This window comes from Betta splendens, chromosome 4, assembly GCF_900634795.4.
Source record: "Betta splendens chromosome 4, fBetSpl5.4, whole genome shotgun sequence".
Classification (NCBI taxonomy): domain Eukaryota; kingdom Metazoa; phylum Chordata; class Actinopteri; order Anabantiformes; family Osphronemidae; genus Betta; species Betta splendens.
In genome coordinates, this window is record NC_040884.2 from 28082151 (window position 1) to 28108733 (window position 26583).

At 42.9% G+C, this 26583-nt stretch overlaps 1 protein-coding gene across 1 annotated transcript; it reads left to right on the forward strand.

The window, feature by feature from the left end:
- The first annotated feature begins 1495 nt into the window (after positions 1 to 1495).
- On the forward strand, positions 1496 to 26268 carry prdm5 (PR domain containing 5). Its single transcript, XM_029148033.3, has 16 exons — positions 1496 to 1831; positions 2533 to 2616; positions 3039 to 3161; positions 4532 to 4700; positions 4831 to 5008; positions 5541 to 5633; positions 5782 to 5903; positions 6441 to 6520; positions 8434 to 8518; positions 8614 to 8771; positions 9225 to 9318; positions 10940 to 11100; positions 13581 to 13674; positions 20375 to 20460; positions 23277 to 23381; positions 25300 to 26268. Exons 1-16 carry the CDS (start codon positions 1733 to 1735, stop codon positions 25462 to 25464), a joined length of 1896 nt encoding a protein of 631 aa, XP_029003866.1. The 5' UTR covers positions 1496 to 1732; the 3' UTR covers positions 25465 to 26268.
- Positions 26269 to 26583: the final 315 nt, after the last annotated feature.

Below are 26583 nucleotides of genomic sequence, written 5' to 3' on the forward strand. Positions count from 1 at the left end.
AAGTCTCCCTCTAACCTCTTTCCTTTGGCTTAACTCTGAAATACACCTGGAACATGACTCCAGGCCACTGATGACATCTCAAATATAAGAAAATCCCCACTGAAGGACATGTTTAGCCCAGTCTGAAGTAAAAGCCCTTTAAAAATAGCAGCCTGACAAACCAGCCCGTTGCCTCTGAGATAAACATGCGCGTCATGATTCACTCTCTACTATAATTGTGAACCGACACTGGTCATCTGGACCAATCATGAAGTAGTTTGGCCCGGAGCCACGGCATAACAGGAAGCCATCGGCATAAACATGAGCTCTAAACAGAGTAAACAAACCCAAAAGAACACCGACACGCTCCTGATTAAAGAGGGAAGACGTTTGCAGAAGAGGTGCTCAAAAACAGAATATACATAAACAGCCGGTGATTAGAGGCAATGTTAATCTCTGTGTGCAGGGTGAAAGTCAATAAATCAACATGAAGAGAGATACAAATCTGAATTAGCTGGACATAAGCCTTTCAGTTTGAGGCGTGAAAGCATGAGATGTTTTTGTCGGCGCAGGTAAAAAAAAACAAGGCCATGTTAAGTTGAAAGTAAAAGTTCTGTCTCACAAAACTGCAGGACAAATGGTAAAATAGAGCAAGTTAAATAAAAACACAAATTCCCACTGTGTAGTTTATTTATCTTGTGTCTTTAGTCATAAAAAAATATTTGATGGACAGTTTACTGTCACTTTTGTAAAAAATAAAGCAATTGTAACAAGAAACAAACGGTAATAGGAAACATTTGATTAATGTAATAAATATTGTTGTTTGATGTGTTTTCAGTTATACTTATACAACTTATGCATGTACATGTGTAATAAAAGTATTCTCTAGGAATGCAATCCAGTAGAATGTATGAACATCACAGACTGAAATGTTACTTTGACATGAGGCAAACTAGGAAATAAAAATGTATTATAAAAAACTTTAAAGTCACTAAAATGTTTGAGTGGTTTGAATTTGTGACGTGACTTTCTTCATGTGGGGCCTTGTTTAGATGGAAATGCTGTGAAAGCAGTAATTGCATGTTTGATGTGGTTGCAGTCACTTTCACTGGGAAACCTAGGTATGATCATAGTCCTGCTGCTGTGACATTCAAGATGGTTTGGTTCAGAACTGTCTGACCCTCAGTGTGAGACTGTCCGTAAACAGTAGTTCTTGGACTGCGGAGATGGACTGCTTTAGACAAGCAGCGCAGTTTGTATATTTAAAAAAAAGATAAATTCAAGCCAATTCACCAGCAAACGTCCCAATAATCTAAAGGTTGTGGTGCCAGTCTTTCAGAACCACGTGACTTTCTCATGTTCAGCTTACAGTGGGGTAAAGAGTGTAATAAATCTGATTACTAAGAAGGAATTAATTTGTTCTAATGCAACCACTACAGAGTGCAGAGCTAAAAGTCGTCTGATGCGACGTCCAGCCAAGCAGCGTGACAGCGGAGACGGCGCTGGCTGCGGCTGGGAGTGCAGCCTGCGTGAAGCAGGCTGGAGCGGCGCGCGAGAGCGAAGGTAGCTTCTGGTTACAAACTTTGGACCAATCAGAGCGCCGCCCTGCCTTTCTGCAGCGCGAGCACCAGAAGTTCAACCTGGATCCCGAAGAAACCTTCTGCTCTAAGTTTTTAAACTGACAATGCTGGTTCACTTCCGCTGACACCTCTGACAGCCAACTAGTTGTCATTGAAGGAAACAATTCCGAGTAATGACAATGTTGGGTATGTACGTGCCAGACAGATTTTCCCTGAAATCGTCCAACGTCCAGGATGGAATCGGTCTTTACACGGCGAGGCGAGTGAAAAAGGTTTGTTGTTTTCGAGCTGGGAAGCTTTGTATCCGAGTTTACACGCGGGGGGCGTCTTGTTTCTAGCCTTTTACGCGGTCTGAGCGTCGTAGAAGCGTCTTTTGTTCGCCTTAATCCCCGTAGTCTCTGTCAAAGTCTCAGTGCGGACGCAGCGCGGCCGTGACGTGAAGTGCCACGTAGCTACAGTAACTCCAGTAGCTTCTCTCCGCGCGGCTCCGCAGCGCATTCATGTCGGATACCGGGGGTCGCGCGCACGGCTCGTGAACCAGCACCGCCACATATGTTACATACAGTACACGTTAGGTTCATATGGACACTATCCCATGTGCAGTTGTTCCTTTTGGGCGGCATATCTCCATCTGACTGAGCAGTGACTGGAGCTCTAAGAAGCGTCATACTTCCCTGGGTTCACGTATGAGCAGGGATGCATTCACGTTCACAGCGACGCTGTCGTGTACTGTACATCACACAGGTTGTGGATGAACCTGGCTATAACCTGGAGAACACGTCCGCTCGACACACGCCCCCTGTTTGTTTTTGCTCCTCTCTATGGCTTAGAGTCAAAATGCTCACATTACAGTAGGCTGGCCCAACATACTGTATATCCTCAGTGCTGTGGACGTTCCACCAGGGTGTACAGTGTTTAAATATGAGTCCATTTGATTTGCAGTGGCATCCCTTTGTTTTTTTTTTTTTTTAAGGGAGAAAAGTTTGGCCCCTTTGCAGGCGAGAAAAAGCTGCCTGGTGAGCTGGATGAAAGTTCGGACACCAGGCTGATGTGGGAGGTGACGGCAATACAGCGACACACACACGCCCCAACACAGTGTCTCATCAGGTTTCATAGCAGTGATAAAAGTGTGGCTTTAGCTTCAGTCAGGCACAAAGCACATTCTCTACCATAAGGAAGAAAGGTGCGGAGGCACATTTTCATAAAGTCAACATGTAATTACGCTGCTGATCAATGAACCAGAGCGACTGATTTAAACTGCCTCTGTCATGTTGTGGTGAAGCCACTGTTGCTTACCATTCATTTAAATACAGACGCACACTTATCTGTGGCTGTCACATTGCAGGGACCAGACCTGTGCAAAAGATTAGGTGTAAAGCAAAACACACTTTGATGTAAAGACAAACCATGAACACAGGGAAAGAAAAAGAGTCTTTAATCACTTCTGACAACTCATGCAGCTATTGTTTTTTTCCCCAGGTCCGAGGCACTAAGGGAGATGTACTGTATATTCTGGATGCTAGTAACCCGCGCTATGCCAACTGGCTGCGGTTTGTCCATCAGGCGCCTTCACAGGAGCAGAAGAACTTGGCAGCCATACAGGTATATTTCCTCTCAGTGGACAGTGAATCCCTCAGACTTGCTTAAAAAAGCCAGGGCTACATTTTACAGGCAGTACACATCTGTCAGGATTCGGTAATGATTCTTGGCGATGTGACTGTAAAAAGATCTGTAAGTGAATTTTTACGTAGGTAGAATATGTTGATATTTAGTTTTATTTTATTTTTTATGGAAAGTCTTAGAAGTGGCAGATAAAGAAGTCCCTCTTCAGCGTGGAAAGCCTTCAGAGCAAGAGCTGAAAACTCCTCTTTTCTACAGTAACGCAAGTTAAAGATGTGGGTTTTTTATTGCTTATGTTCTGTAAGATGTCCCAGATGACCACATTAGTTTCAGATTTCAGGTGAAAAGGGAAAATTCATTTGATAATGAAGGCTAAAAACCCTGATTTACCCTGCAAAACATACCCCTTCTTAGACAGATGTCTGAATTAATTAGTGTGTTGCACGCGTAGTCCATTTACTGATGAATAGAGGCTGCTAGACTAAATGGGATCTGCTCAGTTATGTACAAGTTTAATAAAAAAGCACAATGTAAACTAAATAATCAGAAAATATATTCTGATATATACAGTATATTTCTTTCTGTTCTCTGTATGTACTTCAGTGCGTTTAGCCTTGATATATTTATTGTTGATTTGCCGGGGGAATGTTTTAAAGAATTGCAGCCACCAGATTCTTGCATTTAATTTGTTACTTCCGAAAGACTCCGAGAACATTTTTCAAATGCTGGATCTGGACAATTTTCAAAACACAACCTCTTTGAGTATACAAACATACGTTCACGCACACTGGATCTGGAAAATTTCACCTCTTGCACCTCTCTGCAACGGATAAAAAAAGAGGCTGTCCTTCAGGGTGGAAGAAAAATAGTAGTGGAATGAAGAGAAGATTTCAAATTGGGGCCAAGTTCCTGCCATTATTAGAGAAATGCCCAAAGTGATTGGTCGTCTAAAGGTCATCCATGTGCGTTAAAGCTCTGTGTTTCATCAACAGTGACATTTATTGTGTGGCTTCCTCTTCTTAATCATTATTTATGTATAGTTAGAATCACATAGTTAAAACAGAATGATGCTTTTATATTATTAGCTTGACCTTTAGGGACAGGAAAGGTTTTGAGCCTTTGACCTGTTGCCTCAATGAAACTTTAATATACGTACTGTTGTTGAGTGTAATGAGTTATACCTTCACCCAGTCTCAGTGGCTCGGTGCACATTACCAAAGATGGTTAAAACTGAAATGTTTTCTCATTAGCCACATTCTTGTTAAAATTGCTAGCTGCAGCTCTGCCAGCAACTCTTGGCACTGTTATAATTGTCTGTCCAATTGACCAAACCATGTTCTGCGTTGCATTAGGATGGAGAAAACATTTTCTACCTGGCTGTGGATGACATAGAGACAGACACAGAGCTCCTAATAGGCTACCTGGACAGTGACATGGAGGAAGAGGATGAGGAAGAAGAGGAGGTGACCATTAAAGATGATGATGAAAACAGTAAAGAGGCCAAACATCTTGTTGAAATGGGTACGCTGGGATTGAACCATCTTGCTTTTATATTTTTATATAATCCAAATTTCTGATTAGAATAATATATGATAATATCTGTTTTCCAACTGCTTTCTCCATTATGGGACACAACTTGCTCATATTACAGAGCTAGTAATAAAAAAGGAGGACCACCCCTGCTTGCTGTGTGAGAGCAGTTTTCCCAGTGAGGAGATCCTGGCGGCCCACCTCCAGAGTCTACACCAGAGGCCCAGCACGGAGGAGAAGGAGTTCAAATGCAGAAACTGTGGCAAGAAGTTCCCTGTCAAACAGGCTTTGCAGCGCCAGTGGGTTTTACTGGTCACTTATACTATTTATGAAGTAGTTCTATCTGTACTTTACACACAATGTCTGCAGGTCATGAAGAAATACGAAAAAGTAGCAAGTCAGTTTACGTTTCATCTTGTGTTGTTTTTATGGGGAAAAAAGTCAGTGTTGACTGAGGTGCTAAATGTAACGTTACAGTCAGTGATACTGTAGGTAGCTTAGCGAACTGTAGCATGAAGACCGTAAACAGGAGAAAAGAGTAAAGTCAGAAGACTTTCATACTCTACTCTTGTACTCTCTACAATAGACCCAATTCCTCTTCTCCAGACCTTGTTTACCTGCTGCTTGCTCTAGCTCCATATTTAATGTCATTGTGTTCTCTGTTAATTTAATTATCATAATTAATTGTTTTCTGTATTTCTAATGCATTTGTCTACTTAAAATGCATATGTGCTCTTTCTTTTAACTTTAATACTGACTATATTTCTCTTGAATCTTTACCTTGTTGACTACTAGGCGACTAATTTGCTTTTATTTTGAATCTTTTCTCAGTGTTTTGCATTGTTCTGAGTCACTGGATCCATCAGCTGACTCTAAAGCGCACCAGTGCACCATCTGCCACAACACTTTCGGCTCAGAATCTAGGTAACATCACCTAAAGTGAAATCGCCTGTATTGAGTAAAATGCACAATGGTTACGAGGTATTTTTCTATCGTGCTGCTGTACTATGGATGGATGTTTTACTAGTCTGTAACACACTATGGTCCTTTTTCCTCTTACATCAATGAACAGTTTTGAGCAGCATAAGGAAGCCTGTAAAGGGGATGCCAGGTTCATCTGTAAAGCAGAGAGCTGTGGGAAACGTTTTAGGAGCAAAGACGCTCTGAAGAAGCATAAAGGAAATGTTCACACAGGTTGGCATCTCTCTTTTATCTCTTCCTTCACATGTTTGGATGCTCTTTTGCTCATGGCTTCTTCTAACAAAGCTGATCGACCATCAGTACACATGAAACTGAGGCTTTGCTCAGTCTGTTAAAAATCCAAGCTACATTGAGCCACATCCCTAATTACTTGTGCTCCATAATTGCTGACCTGCATGTTCTGGGGGCAGCTCACTCTTTCAGATAATTGGACTTCCGTAGTTCTTTATGAAGGGATGTCTGTGCAGCCAGAATCAAGTATCAGCCCAAGATTATGACATTCATCTTCAAGGCTTATGGAGTTGAGATGAGGGACTTTGTTTTACCCATGTGGTCAGGACAAGGTGCAAGTGTGTGGGCGAGGGGGAAGTGCATGAGCCACGACAGATGTGGGTCATGTGAGTCTGGAGAATGTGTGAGGATGTCAGGATGACTGGGCCTACAAGAAAAGGATCTGAAACGCTTTTGGCGTGTTTAGTTGTGTAGATTAGACTTACTTTCTTATTCATCATGTGTTTCTCTTTACCTCAGGGAGTGCACGACGGAAACTTACATGTACTATATGCAACCGTAAATGTTCGTCGTCTCTGAATCTCCAAGAACATAGAAAGGTAAGAACATTCACTGCACAGCTCAAACTATACCCGAAGAACACTTTGCATTGGATATGAGAGGATTTACTCAGCTTAGGTAGTTTTGAATGATCCATTTTAACCCTGATGCCTCTTTTAGCTGTACAGTAGAATCCATCACTGTTTCTATAACCCTGTGTAACCTCCTAATCTCCCATTTGCCTTTGCTTCCTGTGCTTCAGAGTTCACTTTGTTCAATTCCTCTTCCTCCATTTGAGGGTGTCTTTTAGATGAAGTTGTTAGAAATGTATTCCGGGTGTCACAGAGCCAAGGGTCTTTCACAAGCTCATCCCACAGGCTCTGTCTGCAGAAAATGAGGTTTTAGCCACGGCGACGGGGTTTTCCTTCTTACTGGTGGAAAGCAGATTTGAGGATAAACATTTAAACCTTTTCATAGACACACTTAAAATGATTGTTTCATCTTATTTGTATGAGGCTATGTGCTTCTTTTACATCTTGCTGCACAAAGATGCAAATTTAATTCATGTTTATTCTATTTACTAAATTCCTAATTGTTACTAGGATGTGCAACATGCCAGATGGAAAACACTGCACTTCATTAGCAAAGGCATTTTGATTAAGCTACCGGGGAGACAAAGTGATCCAGAAAAAACAGCTGTGGAGTCACAGTCATATCATCAGTGGGTATTTAAGTCTGGGTCAGACTACTGTAAACAGTACAAAGGCACATCACTTAAGGAAATATTAGCTCTGGCATTACTTTACCTGATACTGACTTATTCTGTTGTATGTTTCTTCTTTGCTGCCATCTGTACCTATACTGTAACTCAGGTCAGAGGTCAGTGTTCAAGAGAAGCATTTTTTTTGCTCTGCTGTTTTGGTGTAGACATCTGCCATTACATCAACTGACGTGATGTTTAGTGAATCAGCGGAGCTCCAGGCAGTTTTATTGAGGTCTAAACAAACAAGAGTGTCTAACATTTGGCTGTGCACATTGATTATGTAGAATCACGCACACAGCGAATGTTCTGCAGTTTATTGTTAACAGTGTTCAATAAAGTTTAGGACACAACTTTTTTAATGTTGGCCATATTACTATTCAGATGTCTCAAACAATCTGTCTGGCTGGTTGTCATTCGTCGACTGTAATTCATTCATTCATTATCCTAACTGGTAATTGCGACATTTCATTTTCCCCTGCCAACATCTATCATCCAAATGAACCAACAGACATTAATTTAGCCCGACCAACCTGTTCGTCATCAAGCCTCTCGCACATTGTTCAGCATTTAGAATCACCTGGAAGATGTTACATACAGTATAGTGCATGATTTATCCTACTTCAGCCATCTATGACTCTTACAGTTTCCCATTCTTAGGGTGTTTTAAAATCGGCATATGTAATATGATTTGACAGTCAGAATATTTTTCTTTAAATTAATTAGCATTAGAGGAATTGAATCTTGCAGTGTGTTTTAAATTTGGCACATTTCTTGCACAAATTCCACCAAAGATATTGGGTGGGACCTTGTGTAATACTCTTGCCATTGAGCAATCAAACTTTCCATAATGACATGTTAGCACCAAAGCAGCTTAAAATTGCCATTATGATCATTTAGCTGAACAAGCTTTTGCAGTAGCAGCTGTGACAAGAGGAGCTGCTTTGCATTAGCATATGCTATTGTAGCCGTACGCCGGGGAACTATTGAATGTGCAATTATTGGAGCTATGCTCTGAAGCAGAAAGGCGGTGGAACTTTTCATCACTTTAATTGCTTTTCTGTCTGTAGACATCAGTCCAATAAAAACTGACAAGATTTAGCTTCTGTTGACCAGTGAAGTAGGCGATCGTTGAACTTGCACAGACACTTTACCCTGAGCTTTTTCTAATTATCCACAAGACCTGTACTCCCTTTTGCTCTTTTGTTGTAGGTACATGAAATATTTGAGTGCCACGCCTGTGATAAGAAGTTCATTTCTACTAATCAGCTGAAAAGACACATGATAACACATTCAGGTAAGAAAATAGTGCATTAGAAAACATCACGTCTTTCACTTTATCACGTTAGCAGTTAAAGTGAAAAGTATTTTTGTTAATTTTTCACCGATTAGAGAAGCGACCGTATACGTGTGAAGTCTGCAATCGATCGTTCAAGCGCCTGGATCAGGTGACAGCTCATAAGATCATTCATAGCGAGGACAAGCCATACAAATGCAAGCTGTGTGGTAAAGAGTTTGCTCACCGCAATGTCTACAAGAATCATAAGAAGGTGAGCAGTTGTGAAACCACATATAATAATGCACTGTTGACAGTCTTTATACTGCAACTTTACATGCTGATGATTGGGATATTAGTAAAAAGTCACCTGTGGAGAGAATAGTAGCGGGGCTGTAATCAATCAGGATCTTGTTGGTTACTGTTATCTGTGGGGTCTGGCCTGGTCCACCCCTGAGGTTTCTTATGTTTACTTTTGGGATTGAGGTGTCACTCAGAGAGACAGGTGGGGGATGGATGTGGGCCAGCAGAGAAAGAGAAGCACTTTGAACTTAAAGCCCTTCAAGCTGCTTATCTTTATCGAGTCAACAAACCCGATCAGTTTGGGAGCCTCACGCACAATCCTCTCGCATTAATTTAAGAACCCTCATCAGCATCCACAGTGAGGCTGGATGCGGCTCCTCTTACACTTCATAAACATGCTCATGCAGCTGTGCTCGCTCTACAGACCCACTCTGAGGAGAGACCCTTCCAGTGTGAGGAGTGCAAAGCGCTGTTTCGCACTCCCTTCTCCCTACAGCGTCATCTACTCATCCACAACAGTAAGCATAAATGTAAACTGTATCTGAGATACCAGAAATATGGTGTATTTCTTGAAGTCTAGTCCTTTCACTCAGTATTTTCATCTGAAGGTTTATAGTTTTCAGTAGCCCTTACTGTTGTTGTGAATATTTATGTCAACAGCAGGCATTATAACTGTATCATCATCATATTAAGCATGCCAACAAGGAGTCTCCCTGGGTCTTCCTGGTTAGTTGAGCTACAGTCTCGCCTTGGCAGGATGCAGCGTTAGTCTTCAAATTGAGCCAGATAACAAAGAGATTGGAAAGCTCAAGGCATTTCCTGCTGATGTCTCTGGAGGGAGGCTGCATAATACCAGGACTCTTATGTATCAGATTCTGGACAGTATGTGGGCTGGGCGGACCGAGTGTGTGATTTCACTATACTGTAGGTGAGGAAATAGACTTGATATTGAATAAATGTGTCTGTACTTATGAGTTAAAGCTCGAGCACTGCATTAACTCCCTGGCCCACACAGAGAAAATGAGGCACAGCTGTGGCAGTGTTTTCAGATGAAATCAAGTCTTTTTATTTTCAAGTGATGCTCATGCAAGAACATTTTTGTATGCTTATTCTAAATCCCTCTTACTTTTAATTTAGGTGATGTCAGTATCGTGTAACGGTTCTAGTGACACACACTACATGGCTTGCATCGTGGGTTTAGAATACACATAAGGCCATAAAAGAAAACTCTTGAGTAGAAAAAAATCAATGAATCCCACAAATTCACTTAAATAAATCATATTGTATGTGATACTTGATAGGTTATGGATTATAAAGAATGAGTTTGTTTTTATGTGATTCTTGCATGAGTCCCAAAGAAGTATGTAGCCATCGAAATCAATCAATCTCAAATATAGAACAATAAAGTGTGTGCATATACAAATGATGTATGTACTGTATGCGTTTATGGTTTGAAACCAGACTGAAGCCCTGTTCCAAGTAATAATGAAACCTTTATGTGAGAGCTTCACTAACATTCATTATCACATAGGGCCTGTTGTGATTTGATTAAAAACAACTTTCGCTGGCATTCCATTTTATGGAGCTGACCATCACCCGCCCTTGGTAATAGAAGAACGAGCACAAGCTTGTAACCACTTGCTCCTGTCACACAGGCTCCTCCAAACTGCTCTCTGGAAATTGAATGATCTCCATATAATGGGAACAACAACTCGTCAACAATAGAGGCTGTTACATGGAGGCTGCGCGCAGGGGCGTGAAGGAAAACGTCAGTCTGAGACTGTGCCCCAGCTCACTGTCTGTCTGGCACTGTAGCGCTTAATAAAATACTGCCATTTTTAAACAGGACAATTAAAACCACTCTCAACAAACATGTAGAACTTTTTTGCCATACTTTTCCCCTGGGAGATGCTCAGCTACAGATACGTGATAAAAAAGACCTCTGTTTAAATAAAAGCAGAAGCAGACCTTTGTAAGGATCATTGTTTGGGATTGTCTTCTTTGTAGTTTTTCTGCCCACACAATTGCCCCCGGTGAAATTGGGTCTCCGCATGCTGTGTGTGATGACGGTGTATTTAGGGGCGCAACAATAGACAACGGGAAATTGCTCTTACAAACAGACATGTGTCCTCGCCGCAGGTGAGAGGACGTTCAAGTGCGACCAGTGCGACGCCACCTTCAAGAGGAAGGACACGCTCAACGTCCACATCCAGGTGGTGCACGACGGCCACAAGAAGTACAAGTGTGACCTGTGCGAGAAGGCCTTTGTTACTCCTTCTGTCCTCAAGAGCCACAAGAAGGTAAATGGAAGCAGGTTGACACAGACAGATTCAAACGTAGGTCATGATTGTGCGTCGGCAACCCTGTGACTTTGGTTCGAAATAGAGTTCAAGCACAATTGCTGCTGGGTTCATTTCAAATGCAGACACAGCTGTTATCATCACTTGAATTGATTCAACAAAGTGTCTCAAAGTTTTGCTTTCTCTAAAGTTACGTCCACTGGGTGAAAAGTAAAAAGCATTCCACTAAATTCTTACATTTTCCACCATCAATCTTCCTCAATCAAACTAAATTTTAAAGGGAGGGGATGACAGCTACTTTACGTTTAACTGTTTCCATTGCCTCACATCCTCCTCCTCGTAAAGTAATGCAACTAACTGTGCTAATATTTTCAACTGTCAAAACTAGCAGAGACATCCATCTTGACTGAAGGCTTGGAAATCAGTCTCTACGTTGATTAGAAATGGCAGTTAGTCCATTAGCGCTGCAGGGTTTTAGAGCCCAAAACAGATCTCGCTGCAGATTATGAACCCTGCGTCTGACACGTCCGGTGCGGTCATGGATGAAGATTGAAACCAAACAGCTTCTTGGCACGGAGTAAAAGAAAGCGTCTCGGAGATCGTCTCCCAACAGTAGGGCTGAAGACATGCATGTTGAACGGTCTCACTGCCGAGAGATCTGGCTTTGATCAAAGGCAGGTTGAGGAGGAGACGACAACTTGTTGGCTGTGTTTACATGTGCAGAGCAGCCGCTTGTTTGGCCCAACGTTTACTGAAACACTATTTAATGTAGACTATGATGCACTGCAGCGGTTTGTGCAGTCCTCACACCTCAAGCACAAACTCTTTGTACCAAAGTCCAATCAGAGCCCTGCGCACCAGATCTTTATTCACATACTGACAGCTGAACATCTGCCTCATGTTTCTTCTGATCCCAGTATGAGCTTAACTTCAGTACTCTCACAAATGCTTTTAAAAAGGGCTGCAAAGATGATTTATAGATGAATACTTGATTAGTTTTTAATGTTCTACTAGTGAATGTGAAAGTGATGCTTCTTTAGGCCCATAAGGAACTAAGGTTGAATTTTGTAGTCGACTGAACAAGCTGCCTTTTTTGTTGGTCCAAAAATGTATATGAAGGATTTCAAGGTTGAAGACGACATACGATGACATCCTCTTTTACTCTCGAGGCAAAACAGATTGAATGTGTTGAATGTGTGTGCCTGTTTCCCTAAACATGAGTCATATGTGGAAATGCGTCACTACACAATTTGCTTGTGTAAATAAGTGGTAATGGTGTCCATATCTGGCAGAACAGGCCTGAGTTATGATGGAGCAACCCTGTGTGCTTTTAATTGAAAGGTTGTGTGTCTGTGTGCCAGCATGTGTGAGCTTGCTTTTGTTTGTATTGGACTGGTTTATCTCTGTCACTGCTGCGCAATGAATGAAAATTATATAGTTGGCTTTAAATACTTAGAGACACTTAGATAATTTCCTATGAAAAAAACCCTTATAATGATAATTACATGCAACTCACAAAAATTCCATACTTCTGATTTGAAAGTGGTTTTCCAGTGTTCCCATGACTAGTGTTCCCTCTGGGTATCTGCTGATGAAGGTACGCAAGCACTGTTTTCTCTGTTGTACAAACAAGTAACTGAATAATGCAACACCAGCGCTCCATCTGGGACACACGTGTTCATATATGGGGATGTGCTTGCGTGTATGTGTGCGTGTGTGTGTGTCTGCATGCATGTGTTAGTGTGCAGGTATCTGTGTGTCTTTCTGCATCTATGGATGGAGCCTTTGTAACGAAACACCCGAGGTGTCAGAGTGACACAGTGGGGCGATGGAGGGAATGGATTGGGGCCCAGGGAGGAGGTGTTCCTGTATTGTTGTACTGCTGTTGAAGCTGTCGCTCTGAGTTTGAGCTTTTCATACTCAACGATTATTCTTGGGAATTTACAGCAGGCCAGGAGGTGGAATTCTGAGCGGACTTTTCAACAAGGAGAGAGGGAAGGAATGGAGCAAAAGGGGGGAAGGGGCGAGGGGAAAGGTAGAGGAGGTAGTATGCACTTTCCACATGCTCCTCTTTCCTGCTTGCATGTGTGGACCAGAGCTCTATGCTGCAGACTGTTGAGGGAGAGGAAGAAGTAGGAGGAGGATGAGGAGAGGAATGCATACGTGCACCCTGGCCTTTGATCCTAGAGGTTCTGGACCCTGGCACGTTTGCGTCACCTGTGCTTTTTGATTCTACAGTCGGAGCAGCTTCGTGCATCTCCGTTTCGTTTAATCGCCTGTTAATTACTGATACATCAGTAGTATCTTACGGATATTGATTTCTGATCATGTTCTGATGACTGTATGTTCTGACACTGCATTCCAGCCATCGCCGTGGATCACATTGTACTTTGTAATCTACTGTAGGAAGGATGTGAGGATGAATGTTACAAACGTTTTTCTTAACATCAACCATATGTCTGTTATCATTTCTCTGCCAGACACACACAGGAGAGAAGGAGAAAATCTGCCCGTACTGTGGACAAAAGTTTGCCAGCAATGGCACGTTGAGGGTCCACATCCGCAGCCATACAGGTCAGTGGCCGTCCACAGCCAATAACACCTTAATTATCAATAAATTATTCACTAAATCTATAGAAATGCAAGATTTAAACCTGCACAAAGTCGAGACAAAGCTATTTTAAACCTTCCTGCTTAAATGTAGAGAAGATCAATGTTTTATCATGGTCGTTGTTTAAAACAGACAAATAACTACTGTAGATTTATATAGCTTGAAAGGAATATCAGCAAGAGTCAGCATCTAAGAAAGATTTGGTTTTTGCAAATCTGTCATCAGCACAAATCAAATCATCCAGAATCCCCCAAATATGAACAGTTCTGCTGTTCCACTTGCAATTTGTTTGGAAACTCCCGTCCATTTTGTAGCATTGCTTGTGATAGCCTTTGCACAGTGCCACTAAAATAGAGCTCTGGATGTTCATTAAGCGGCCTTAAACTGGAAAGCTACACATTCCTGCGTGTCTCCCTACCAACAGACTGGTGCAGAGACCTGGCATGGCCACACACACACTTCTTGGCCTCTAAACTCTTTCACTCACTCTCGCTTCGTGCTGTCTTTTGTCCACTTGTGGCTGTGTCCTTCTCTTTCTTACTTCCATTTAAACTCCATTTTTCTTTCCTTGTCGTTTTCCCGTTTATAGTCCCCTTTTATTAATTTTGGGAAGAGACACTGTTTATTCAGCAGGTTTTCTAGCCCATAAGTCACCTGCTGCAGGGCACTAAGTGGATTATGCACACATGGCTGTATCAGTCCTCCTCACGTCTTGACCATTTGGTCTTGCTGTTGAATCCAGGTACAGCTACAGCATGTCCTCCTTAAGTCCAACCAAATGAGCGAATAACTTGTGTGAGTTTAAAACATGCTTTCTGTCATTCGCTCTCCAGTATCTGGTGCCGGTGGATTCCAGGCAGTGAATTAAAAGTAATTTCCTCTTAGATCATATTTTACAAGCTCTCTCGCTTCACCTTGAGGTGTGGATAAGAATAGGGTTTCGAAACACGTGTGTATACTTGAGCGGTTTCACAACGGTCCATTGACGACCCCACCACACTCTGTCAACAACGTCCTTTGTATGTGTGTGTGCGCGAGCTGTATATGTGTGTTTTCCTACATAGGTACGTGTGAAGGACAAACCAACAGAAGGAGAGAACGTATACCAGTGTGGGCTGCAGCCCAGTCTGATTGTATTTATATAGAATAAACAAAAGAGAGGAATGCTGGGGGAGGGGTGGGAGCCGAGGGGACACCTCAAAGAAAGAAAAGAGAAACGAGAGAAAAGACCGCTCCAAGAAAGCATCCAGCCGGATGACCCTTGACCCTGACTGGCTGTAAATCTGTCCCCTCATTCTATAGACTGGGGTTTTTCTTGTTTGTTGTGTTTGTGTGTGAGGGGAAAAATAAGCTTTGGGGGAACAGTGTGAGTCTTTCCCTGAGAGATCATGATAAGACTCATCCTGTTCTCAGTGTTTTTTATTGGGCATATGTAGCTCATGTAACTAATCTGAGTGCATGCCAATTTTGGGATACATGAGAAAAGTCATGAAACAAGTTTAAAGAGGAACCGCTCCTCTGTCAGTGTAATGAAAACTGTTAGCTGAGGTAAAGATCTTTACATCAACAACTTGTCTGGATTCACAGGATCTGCATGGATCATATAGAGCCTTCTTTGTCATTCGAATCAAACACTGCAGAGCATTATGAGAGAAAATGTTTAACCAATTAAAGAGAAACTAGAAAACCTAAAAATGTATGATCACCTTGGATGTAGTTTCAGTTCAATTTTGTTATTATGCCATGTCAACCTCAAACAAAATAGCTGTAGTGCCACAGGCAGGCGTCTCAGAGCAGTCTTTATGAGATCACCGACCGCCCATAAAATGTGAGCTGTCAAAAACTTGGACATTGGGGAACACAGTAGTCATGATGGATGTTTCTGTCATGTTCTGAATTATTCTTTTTGGCTCCATCACGGAGTCAGTGTGTCTTTCTCCACATCACAGCTCAGTGAGAGCACAGTTTCCCACCACGTGTGCCATGATGTGGTAAAAATCCTTAGTGGGGTCATGAAAATAATTTGTGCCAAGGGAAATTCAGCCTCGCTCTCATACTGACATCATAGGATGGGATGCGGAGTTTGGGCACGTTGGTCAGCGTAAGATCATGAACTGCGTTGCAACAAGCTGAAGAATGTTCGCCCCTAAACATGCATATAATGTAAAATGTGCACTACATTCAGTCAGACCAGACAATGTCCAATACCGTATGTTTGCATGTGTTCAACAACACTCAAGGGGGAAACACATCATAAAGTTAATCGATCATAATCCTCCTCCTAATCCACTGAGACAATTAATCAATGTAACAAAAACACAACACAAGACAGGATTAAACAAAGCAAATGCAAAGATGACTTTAAAAACAACAGAGGCAGCACCATGTTTGAGTCCAATAACAATTGGACCAATACTTCAATAGAAGAATTTGAATAAAGCCATTTGTAGTTGCTGTTATGATGTTTACATTATGTTAATGTTTTCCATAAAGTTTAGTGTCTTGAGTTTTATTTGAGGTTAGTTAAACTCTGCAGTCAGGCTCCATGCAGATTTAAATTCAAATGTTGTTCCCATTCATCTACTGTAATGGAATATTAGGCCACATTGAGATAAACAGCTGGTAACACAAACACATAAATGACTGTAAAGAGATGACGTAATTAAAAGAGCACCAGCAAGCCTCAAATGAATGAAAGTGATGTGGAAAATATGAAAGCGATCTAATGTTTTCATCAGTCGATATTTTTAGTTGAAGGTTAATTGAACCATCAGTGGAATATGAAGTCACGTACTTCACACACTGCATGCCATGATTTATGAAAAGAGTGTGGTATTTTTAAGACGGTTACACTGCATAAATAAATGCCCACATTTTTAAAAATCCATACTGGCATTATTCGTCTAGTCAACAAGCAAGGACAGTCCCAACATTCACAGATTGAGGTTTTGAAGGGCTTGTTAAGCCTGAGACAAACAGAGCATTATACTGCAGTATAAATGTTTGAGGTACAACAGCAAACCCAGTGATGCAGTATCTTCTGTCTCCCACGCTCATACCGTTAAAAGTAATGACACATGACATTAGAAATGACGCCATAACTGAAAGCAATGGGTGAACATTAAAGCTCATCCAATGCCCTGTATTATTTTACTGCTATTAAAACAAACAGCCCCCTTTTTCTCCTCAGGGACGCGCAACTGATGCACAACAAGCTCCAGTTCTCGCTGGTTAACCATTATTTTCAAACCCATTGAAGGTTCTGTACAATAGATAAAACACATACAAGCCACAGAATGAAGCTTCTGGTTTTTCCTCAGAGTCGTACAGCAAGGGGCGGTTTTGTAACTCTTGGACTAGACATGACAAGTAAAATTGATCTGCTTTACTGAATTAAAGGTTTGTGTTAGTATGTGAAGCATTTTACCATCTGTAGATCGCCGCCTCCTACTGTAATTTGAAACATCAGTGTAATTAAACAAATGACCATGCTGGAAAACTCAGTCAATGTGTATTTTTATGTAGCGTATGGTACAACTAATAGCTATAATTGAGTTTTTGTTTGTCAAATGGACAACGGTTGTTCATGATCAAGGCATAATTCATATTTTCCTATCTTTAGAATGGCAAAACACTGCAAAATGGTGTAATTTTTTACACTGAACAATAGTGGTATATTTTATATAGTTGAATAGTGTATTTTTTGATGCATGCATAATTTTGTTTTGTTTTCTTTCAACATGTTGCAGCTTTAAGAGATCTCATGACAGAGGTGCCCTTATGGACATCTGGCAGAGCTCTGGACCTATTTATGTCCTGATGATTTTGTTTGTCTTCCCTGTGGTCATGGTTACAATCCAGTAAAGTCAAATCAGCATGTACTGAATTATAGTTTGTCCCTGTGATGAAAAGCGTCTCATTATCACGGCTAAAACTGCCACTCACCCGCTGGTGCCGGGCAGAGCCTTCATTTGGATGGAGGGCTGTGTTTTGGAAACGCTTGTCCGGCTCAGATCCGCTGCATGTGTGGTATGGACTCGTCTGATACGCATATCTATACGTGGCCAGTTTAAGAGAATTGTTTGAGGAAGTGGCAAAATCTACTGAGACCCTGGCTGTAATTAAAAGGTCAAGTGTAAAAGTTGTTGGGCATTCCTACGGCTCATCAAAGGCAATCTCTTATCATCCCCAACACACTGATATCGCGTTACCTCTGCGGCCGCTGTCGGCATGTGGCACAGGGCAGGGAGGAGGACAGCGGAGGGCCACTGTCTGGGCCCGACTAGAGGAAGCCGGGAATTAATTTCAGACGGACGGCGCTAATGTCTTTCAGACCGCGGCCCCGGAGCTACAAAGCGCCCTCCATACCATGAACGCTGCACGGCAGGCAAAGCGACCAAGCTGCCCATCTGCTAACCAGACCCGCAGCTGCATGCGCACATTTACTGCACACGAGGGGTGCCAAACGGATCGATTAGCAGACAGGGAGTGTGAGGGCCACAGCAGGAGGCGGGGGCAGACACCCAGGGTCAAAGAGATGGTGTACTATTTCAGCACATGCTAAATCAGTTACCATCTTCCACACACATAAACCCCGGCTCAGTGCTCCAGCCACCCCTCATAATCCCCAAACAATCTGGTTCAATCTGGCGAATAAGTGGAGGCTCTCTAGTTACAGTAACACTCACACAACAGACACTAAGCCTTTTGCACGGCTAACACAACGTGTCCTGCACATTGTTGCAAGACTGTTACTACTTAAGTTTCCAAGTAGCATTTGTTTATTTCCCATTTCACTAAGTGAATGAGTTGCTCTTGTTTTACGAGCAGGTTGAACTTGCTGACCAATAGCAGAGCTCAGTGCGTGACCTCTAAATTATGATTCTCACGTATTACCCCTTTAAGAACCCGATGAACCGAACTCTGCCTGCTTAACCGATGAGGCACAGTTATCCAGAAGCACGGAGTGTATAGGTTAAGTAGGTGAACTGGTGTGCACTTGGGGTTGTCCTCTGTGTTCCTAGGGTGCGGTTGCCTGTGCTTCGTATTAACTGACAATAGCCAGCGCCTGGGAGGGAACTGATCCAAGCCACAGAAGTACACTGGTACACTGAGCTCAGGTTCTATTAGCGCACTAATGCCTTCCCCAGGACACCCCGAGGCTAGCGGTGGGCCTTAACCTGATACCACACATGCTACATAAGACATAGGATTGACTCTCCTCTGTCACCAGACACATCTGGGATTCAGATTTTCCTGTTTGTCAACAAAAGGCCTCCTGAGGGCTAAAGTTGCGCAGGAGGGGGATTTTTTGGGGACACGGTGCTGAGCTGCCCTCTCGCACATGTCTGCAAAAGTGTAATCAGTCCACATATGTTATGTTAACCCTTTCTACACCAGGGCTCTAGCGCTTGGGTCAGCGTGCTCTCTCCCTGTGCTCCTCTGAAGCCCTCTTGTGGGAGGTTTATGGCGGGTGTGGACCTTGACTCGTACTTGTACAGTATATCTGCGGGAAGACAGCGGCCGTCGCTTTTCTGCTGATAGGACGAAGACTTCAAGGGATGTGCTGTAAATCATTTGAAAATAGGAATTGGAATCTTAAAAATAAAAACGGAGGAGTACTGGTAATGTTTAAAAGGAACTTTTTCTACCGGGACAGGTGCCCTTGAACACAGTTTTGTGTACAGCGGGTGGATGAGACGGGTCTTCTTACAGTATATATTCCCTGGATTGACTTTATAGCTTAATATGCTTCTTTGCATTCTGACTCCCAAGGAAACACAGCTAATTAACCTCACTACTTAAAGGGGCAAAGCATCTCCCCCAACAATAAAATGAGTTGCTTGCCTCTTCAACAATCAGTCACCGAAGAGAGATTATGTTATAATGCAGCAGATAAGAAATTAGATCATACAGCGAATGGATGTGCAGCTGTACGGGTCTATTTTTGGCAGTGCTCCATTAAACTATGCTGTGTGTTTCAACCCAGAATCCTTTTGCCGGTTTAATGTTATATTTTCCCGATTGAATCTTTAATTTGAGCTCAGACCTATGAGTTACCTCATATTCCTTATATAGATTAGTAATCAACTGTGGTGCTCCTATCTGGCCAGTGGATCAGCACATAGTAAACGGATCCATGTGTCAGCGGGCGGTTTGACTGACAGCCTGTCACTTTCTCTTCGGCATCAGCGGCGCGCGGACAGATAGGATCTGTAGGAGCTCGGCTAGGCTGCTTTTGATCCAGGCGGGATAAGCCACAGCGCCTATACGTGTGTGCTCCCGAGCCACTGGCCAGTTGTGGCTCCGATAGTGGTTCGGGAATCGTGGCCAACACAAGCTTTTGCTCCGCAGTGGAAAGTCAACGGGCAGCAGAAATAACTCACTCGCAGTGAATGATATGTGGTGCACCGGTAGCCAGGTCAAATGTGTGTTAGAGCAACTGGGGAAGTGAAACACAGTTGTTGCACACACACACCCAGACCATGTGTGCCGCATGAAGTCTCTCTTTGTATCGTGGCCAAAATACATTTTCCATATTTCATCTAAATATCTACCCGTGAGTATTTTGTTCTTCTGTGATACTAAGTTTGTTTTTGACACGTTGTAATTCTTTTCAAAACCTTATTTAAATCATTCACACAAGTTCTCTCCCTTCCCTAGGTGAGCGTCCGTACCAGTGCCCCTACTGTGACAAAGCTTTCAGCAAGAACGACGGCCTGAAGATGCACATCCGCACACACACCCGTGTAAGTGTTTCTCTGTGTGATCTGACATATACTGTATCTGTATCTCTCTTATGTCACATTATATCAGCACAATCATGGCTTAGATGCATGTGGATAAGTTTAACTAAATGAACAGTGATTTCATCAAGGCATCTTCTCTAGACCTGCAGTACAAGTTCACAGGCGACACAAACAAACTGTTCGCTCACTCAATGCTCACCGCCGTACGTGTGTACAGAAACTCTGACACGCCCACGCCTAGTCAAAATAGCCCTGTCTCCTCTCTGTCTAACACTTGTGACACTCCCTGCCCATTTAATCATGAGGTAATTCCTGCATTTACACGCGCTTTCATAAATCATCAGGTAATACCTGCAATCATGAAAACACACAGATTATGGTAATACTGGCAGAGGACAACATTAGGCACCATCACTCATACTATGACTTTAATTTTGTTGTAAACGGAAAACATGTGACAACAACTGTTGACCGTGTGGTCGAGCAGACACTCACAGGAAACTGCTTTGATGGAGGAGAAAGCAAAAGGTAGTGGACATGATTAGGTCATTTCCTGGGTTGGATCATCGCTCCATCATTTCCGGGCATCGCTTCTCGTCCCATTGAAGTGACACTTACCATGAGCATCTGGGTGCGTGTGTTAGTGTCACTTTTGATAAATGAGACTTAATTTGCGTTTCATCATGAAGTTTCCTCATCGATTCATACATCTGTGACTCTGACAGTTGGGTTCCGTCAGCCCTGTTAATTTAAAGATTTGTGGTTCTTAATGCTGTCCAGAGCACATCGCTCTATCATTACACTGCGTTGATAATGGAAGTCTCCTGCCCGAGCTGACGTGGCTCAGTAGAAACAGACAGGTAGAACTTAGTTGTGACCCGCTGGTTTATCTGAATGATGTTTTGTTCCCAGTGTTCCCAGATCTGCCTTTTCTCACAGCGCTCTGAAATATGGGCTGAGCCATTACGAACAGCAGAGCCAAGTGAAGTCACCGCTGAGCAAACCGAGTGTCATTTGGCTGAAGCTCGCTGTAAACGGTCAGATGATTTGAGAGCGATAGCGGGGTTCATGTCTCAAAACCAAACACATGTTTGTGGGTGATCACTTCCTAAGTATTATGGAAAACAATTAAAAACTTCTTCAAATGTAAATTAAAAAAAATTTCTTCTGACACGTGAACTTCCAGCACAACATATTGTATGTTTGAGATGCCAGTGTATTGAAAAACGTCAATGAGTAATTATGTTATGACAAACTCTTCATCAGGGGATCATAATATATTATGAATGACAAGATGTGGAACGTCTCCATCACTAGAATTAGGCAAATGACGCGTCACTCCAACCACTACATATTTCAGGCCATATGTCATTGACCATTCTGCCTGTGAGTGGCTTGGTTCATTTCTAAATGCAGCCTGTAGCCTAACGGCACCGTGACTTCCTGTCGATGGCTGCTTTACACATGTGTTTGTGACACGTGAGATGTGAGGCTGTTTCAGCATAAATAAACAAAAGTCCATCCCTGTGTTTGTAGATGTGCATTTTGCTGAGACTGGTCAGATTCAGAGGAAAGATGAGGTCAAAGGTCAAAAGGTGAACAGCTGCTGAAAATAGTGTCACCAGGTACAGATGTTGAATGTTATTAGGGTCATTGTGATGCACTCTGGCTACAGCACATCACCTAAGCGCGTACATGTGTTTTCTGACCTTTGAACTTTGCTCCAGTGTTTTCTTTTTTTTTTTCATCTGTGGAAAAATCAGCAATCCTCATGCGTTATTTGCGTTAAACAACTCATCACTGCGTCTGCTTCCTCTCCCACACAAACTGCTTTATTTCCATTGTCCCCAACAGTTGCATAGTTAAAGCCACTCGCACACATGTGCCCGCTCACATGTGCACATGCAGTGAAGCTGATCTTTACCTCCTTTTGTATCTGGTGTCACTGGGCACTCCTTGCCCCGCCCACATGATAGTGCCTTTCCCAGGACCCTTACTTCCTGCATTCACCCTGTTCCCATAACAACTAAGCTTTAAATGGGTAGCGCGCTTGCTATCAGCCAGGCTTGTCAAAAACAGCTTCCCAAAGAGTGACACTGGAACCAGCTCCCGCTATCTTAACGCTTCTTAGTTCTCCTCAGGTCTTTAAGGTGTCAGCACTGTTTCCTCCTGACTGCAGGACACATCTACTGTCCACCCTCTTCAACACACACATCCATTCTTGGGTTTTCTTTAAATACACCCACAGCTTGATAGCAGCTTTGAATGACAGTGAGCCTGACCTCCAGAAGGCGCAGAGGAAATGTTCTTTGGTTGATGAGCTGTAGAGACAGAGGAGTGATATTCTACAGCCCCAGAGTGCCAGCGCACTGATACATGTTCAAAGAGATTTCTGTGCCGTGTTTTCCTTGCTCTTTTGAGGAATCCATGTGTTTTCGATGGCTCCAACGCTGGTCGTTTCCTCCCTGCTGCAGGGGCTGTACAATCGGTCATTTCATATCTACAGGAGAGTGTGAAGGGAGCGTATACCAACGTGTGAAAATGACCCCGTGTGTTTGTGTTACAGAGAGGTTTCCACATCTTCTGGTGTTTTCCACTGTAGTGTGTGTGTGTGTGTGTGTGTTTGTGTGTGTGTGTGTCTGTTTGTCCTCATGTGTGCCACCACATATGTGTATCATTACACTTTTTGCCTTCCAGGTTTTGCCCATATGTGCCCAACATAGGGAAGTATTGTTTTGTGTATTGTTCTGCTGCACACTGACAGATGAAGTGTCCCTTTTTAAATCTGGTGTGTGCGCGTCTGCGTGTCCCTGCAGGAGAAGCCATACAAATGCAGCGAGTGCAACAAGGCCTTCAGCCAGAAAAGAGGGCTGGATGAGCACATGCGGACCCACACAGGAGAGAAACCTTTCCAGTGTGATGTAAGTACCTAGCTGAGTTTGAACCAGTCCGAACGTGTCTTGCGTTGGTTCGCACTTATGTGCGTGTCTGTGTGTACATCTGATGGCACTCTGGCAGGAGTCCAGGCAGGGGGAGACGCTGGGGGGAGCCCACCGACACGCAGATAGTGATCTTGCTTCTCTGGAGGGGCTGAGTGGGCTGATCTCACAGAAACACACACAGAGAAACTACCCTCTGCTTTTAATACTATAGAAGTAATGATAAGTAGTACTAAGTAATAATTCTTTTCAGAGGGACACAGGATTTCATTCATGTTTAGAGCAAAGTTTTTATTACGTTTCATCAACTTTTCTAAAAACTGGAAACACCGCTGACTTGAGTTTTTTAAATACCACAACTGTGTCTTGGGAATGTCTCAAATTTAAAATCCTGTGAAACCCTGTCTTAAACCTCAAAATATTTTTATTATGACGGATGCAAACAAGATGGATAAGTTACGTGTTTCAGGCAAAATTAAGACTCTACTGTCTGAATGATTTTGATTTTCAATCCGATGCCTGTCACAAAGCTTGGGAGAGATGAAGGGTCAGGGCTGGTTGCAGGAGGCAGGGGTTTTGTGTAAACAGATCAGGTCAGTGCCAGTGTTTTGCAAACATAAAAGACAGTTACTGCAGTTTGCAACAGTGACAGAAGTCAGGAGACGTGCTTGATGAATATTATTATAAATGCCTAAACACCCATCATTTACTTTCTTCAGTATCAGACTGTGATACCTGGGCTGTTTTAAAATCCAGTTTGTGGTAACAGAGACAAAGAATTCTAATAGGCGTGCCAAAACCCATTAGTGTTTGATTTGGACTGTAAAGTTTAGATATTTTCCCTGTTATACAGAGTCAGACTTCACACATGATCTAAACAAAAGAATTTTGAAAAAAAATCTCTTAATTGAACATCAAACAAATAATCCTGTGTCGAATCCATCATCCAATTTTGAATAGTCAGATTTTCATTTGAGCTTTAACACTAATAAGCCTCAAACGTTGGCATCGTCTTGAGTTGTAAACCAGAAAATGTGCCCATGTCCCCAGAGAGTCATTGTTGTGTAAGACCACAGAATCAGTCTCCCATTCATTGTCAGTGAAGCATTACCAGAAAGTGTCTCCCAGCAACGACCGACATTCATCTGGATCCTTATTCCCAAGCTTTGGAGGAGACATTTTCATGTAAATAATTTTGTGCTAAACTATTAAGGGTAATAGAAATAACATGTGGACTGTATTTTAGGGGGGATCGTGAGCCAGACAAAGGGGTTGCACAGTTCCAGGAAGCTTTTCCAGACGAGCTAGAGGGGCTCTATATGCAGAGTCTGTCACAATAGCATTAAAATGTTGTAGAAGTAACATCTGGGTTACGATGAGACACGGAGGCCCCACTTCTCATCAGCCCTGTCGCTGCTTCACATTATAAAATCCTAAATATTTTACTGACACTGGGTCAGATTTGACTTTCCATAGGCTAAAACGTTACTGAACGTCCAGTAACCTGAAAATATACAGAATAGATATGATGAATGGTCATTTTGCTGCATAGCCAGCTGAATGTGCTGATTCCCTGAATGTGCAATAATTGATAGCATTAGAGTTGGATGGAGGGAGGATACACACTGTGATTCCCATGTTTAACCTAAGATGAAAGCCAGCCAGCAGGGATTACCATGACTGATAGAGGAGCATGGAGTCATCTGTAAAGTGTAAAAGGCTTCAGTTATGATGGATGCTAAGTTGTGTACATTCCCTCTCACTCCTCCTGATAAAACGGGATTTCTGTCAGCCGGCGCGTGACTCACGTCCCCACAGGCGCTTCTGATGAGACTGAGGCGTCCGATGAGCAAGATGTCCGTTTGCTTTAACTGTGGCCGTCACTGTTGTTGTCCCGTAGGTGTGCGACCTGTCGTTCAGCCTGAAGAAGATGCTCAGCCGCCACAAGCTGACGCACAACCCCAACCGGCCCATGGCAGAGTGCCAGCTGTGCCACAAGAAGTTCACCAGGAACGACTACCTCAAAGTGCACATGGAGAACGTTCATGGGGAAACGGAGAGCTAGGGCCCGTAATGGAGGCCCTGGCTGGGCCTTCACAGTGCATACTGTATACAGAGATGGACAGATAGCACAAACGTTACATGTAGAATATGAAAAACATGCAACTGAAGCATTGACTGTACATTTTGGTTTTTTTTTGTCATGATGTTTTGGAAATTTGAACATGCAGAGTTCCAGATATGTTTGATGTGCCTCCAAGAGCAAAGGCCATGGCTGACATTTCACTTGCAGCCTCTCCGACTTCGAACCAGTGTTACTGTTCCCACTGCCACTGACCCACTGATTCCTGCCTGTACTGCAAACCTGTGGTCAGTTACAGACAGAAACCAGCCAGCGTTATCTACTTGCACACTTTACCTGCTCTCTGGTATCCAGCAGAGCTGCTCGGTGCTTCAAAGCCACATTGCTTCATTTAGGACTTCAAAATATCCCTCTCTTACAGTATTGAAACAGGATGGGGGAATGAAAGACGTGGAGCCTCCTGCAAAATCTGAAACAGCTCACAAATATTTACTTCAGAGCCACAGACCATTAACCTGAACTTGTGAGTCTTTTGTTCTCACGTCCTTGAAAAGTTCTGTGCAGTAAATTTGAAGGTTTGGTCTGAAACACCTGACTTTAGGAATCAGGAGACGATTGTTGGCCTTAGTGTGGACAATAATGTTGAATGTGTGTTACACTATGTTTACATTGTTCTTTGCTCCATGCAGTATTTCAGTAGTGATCCTGTTCACTCCTTGTTAATGGTCACATACATTTGCTACTTTTGATAAAAGCAAACGTTTTTCCAGCTGTTTATTTTGTACATGGCTGTGAATTGTCACGTCACACTTTCGTATTTTGTAATGTATAAACCCTCGTCACCTACCAAACATCCATTTCCTCCTCTCATTCTAACTATGTGCTTGTGAACTGCTGACGCTGGGGGGGGGGTACGAGGGGAAACACTTTTGATTACAAGCGCTGGGTGCTGGTTGTTGATCTAACCCTCATTCTGGGGTTGGCAGTGCGCTGGGAGCGGAGGCTAATTAAAGCGTTCCTCCGCTCTCTGCGAGGCCACAGCCGCCACCCCCTGATCTGCAAAGCCACACGCTAAAGAGGGAGCAGCCTCTGATGGTTTCT

What these genes read in the sequence shown, in the direction of transcription:
- prdm5 (XM_029148033.3), top strand. Translation starts at nt 1,733, where the DNA reads ATGACAATGTTGGGTATGTACGTGCCAGACAGATTTTCCCTGAAATCG. An exon ending in CAAACATCTTGTTGAAATGG is followed by an intron (nt 4,701 to 4,830) that starts GTACGCTGGGAT and finishes CTCATATTACAG; the next exon opens with AGCTAGTAATAAAAAAGGAG. An exon ending in AGAAACCTTTCCAGTGTGAT is followed by an intron (nt 23,382 to 25,299) that starts GTAAGTACCTAG and finishes GTTGTCCCGTAG; the next exon opens with GTGTGCGACCTGTCGTTCAG.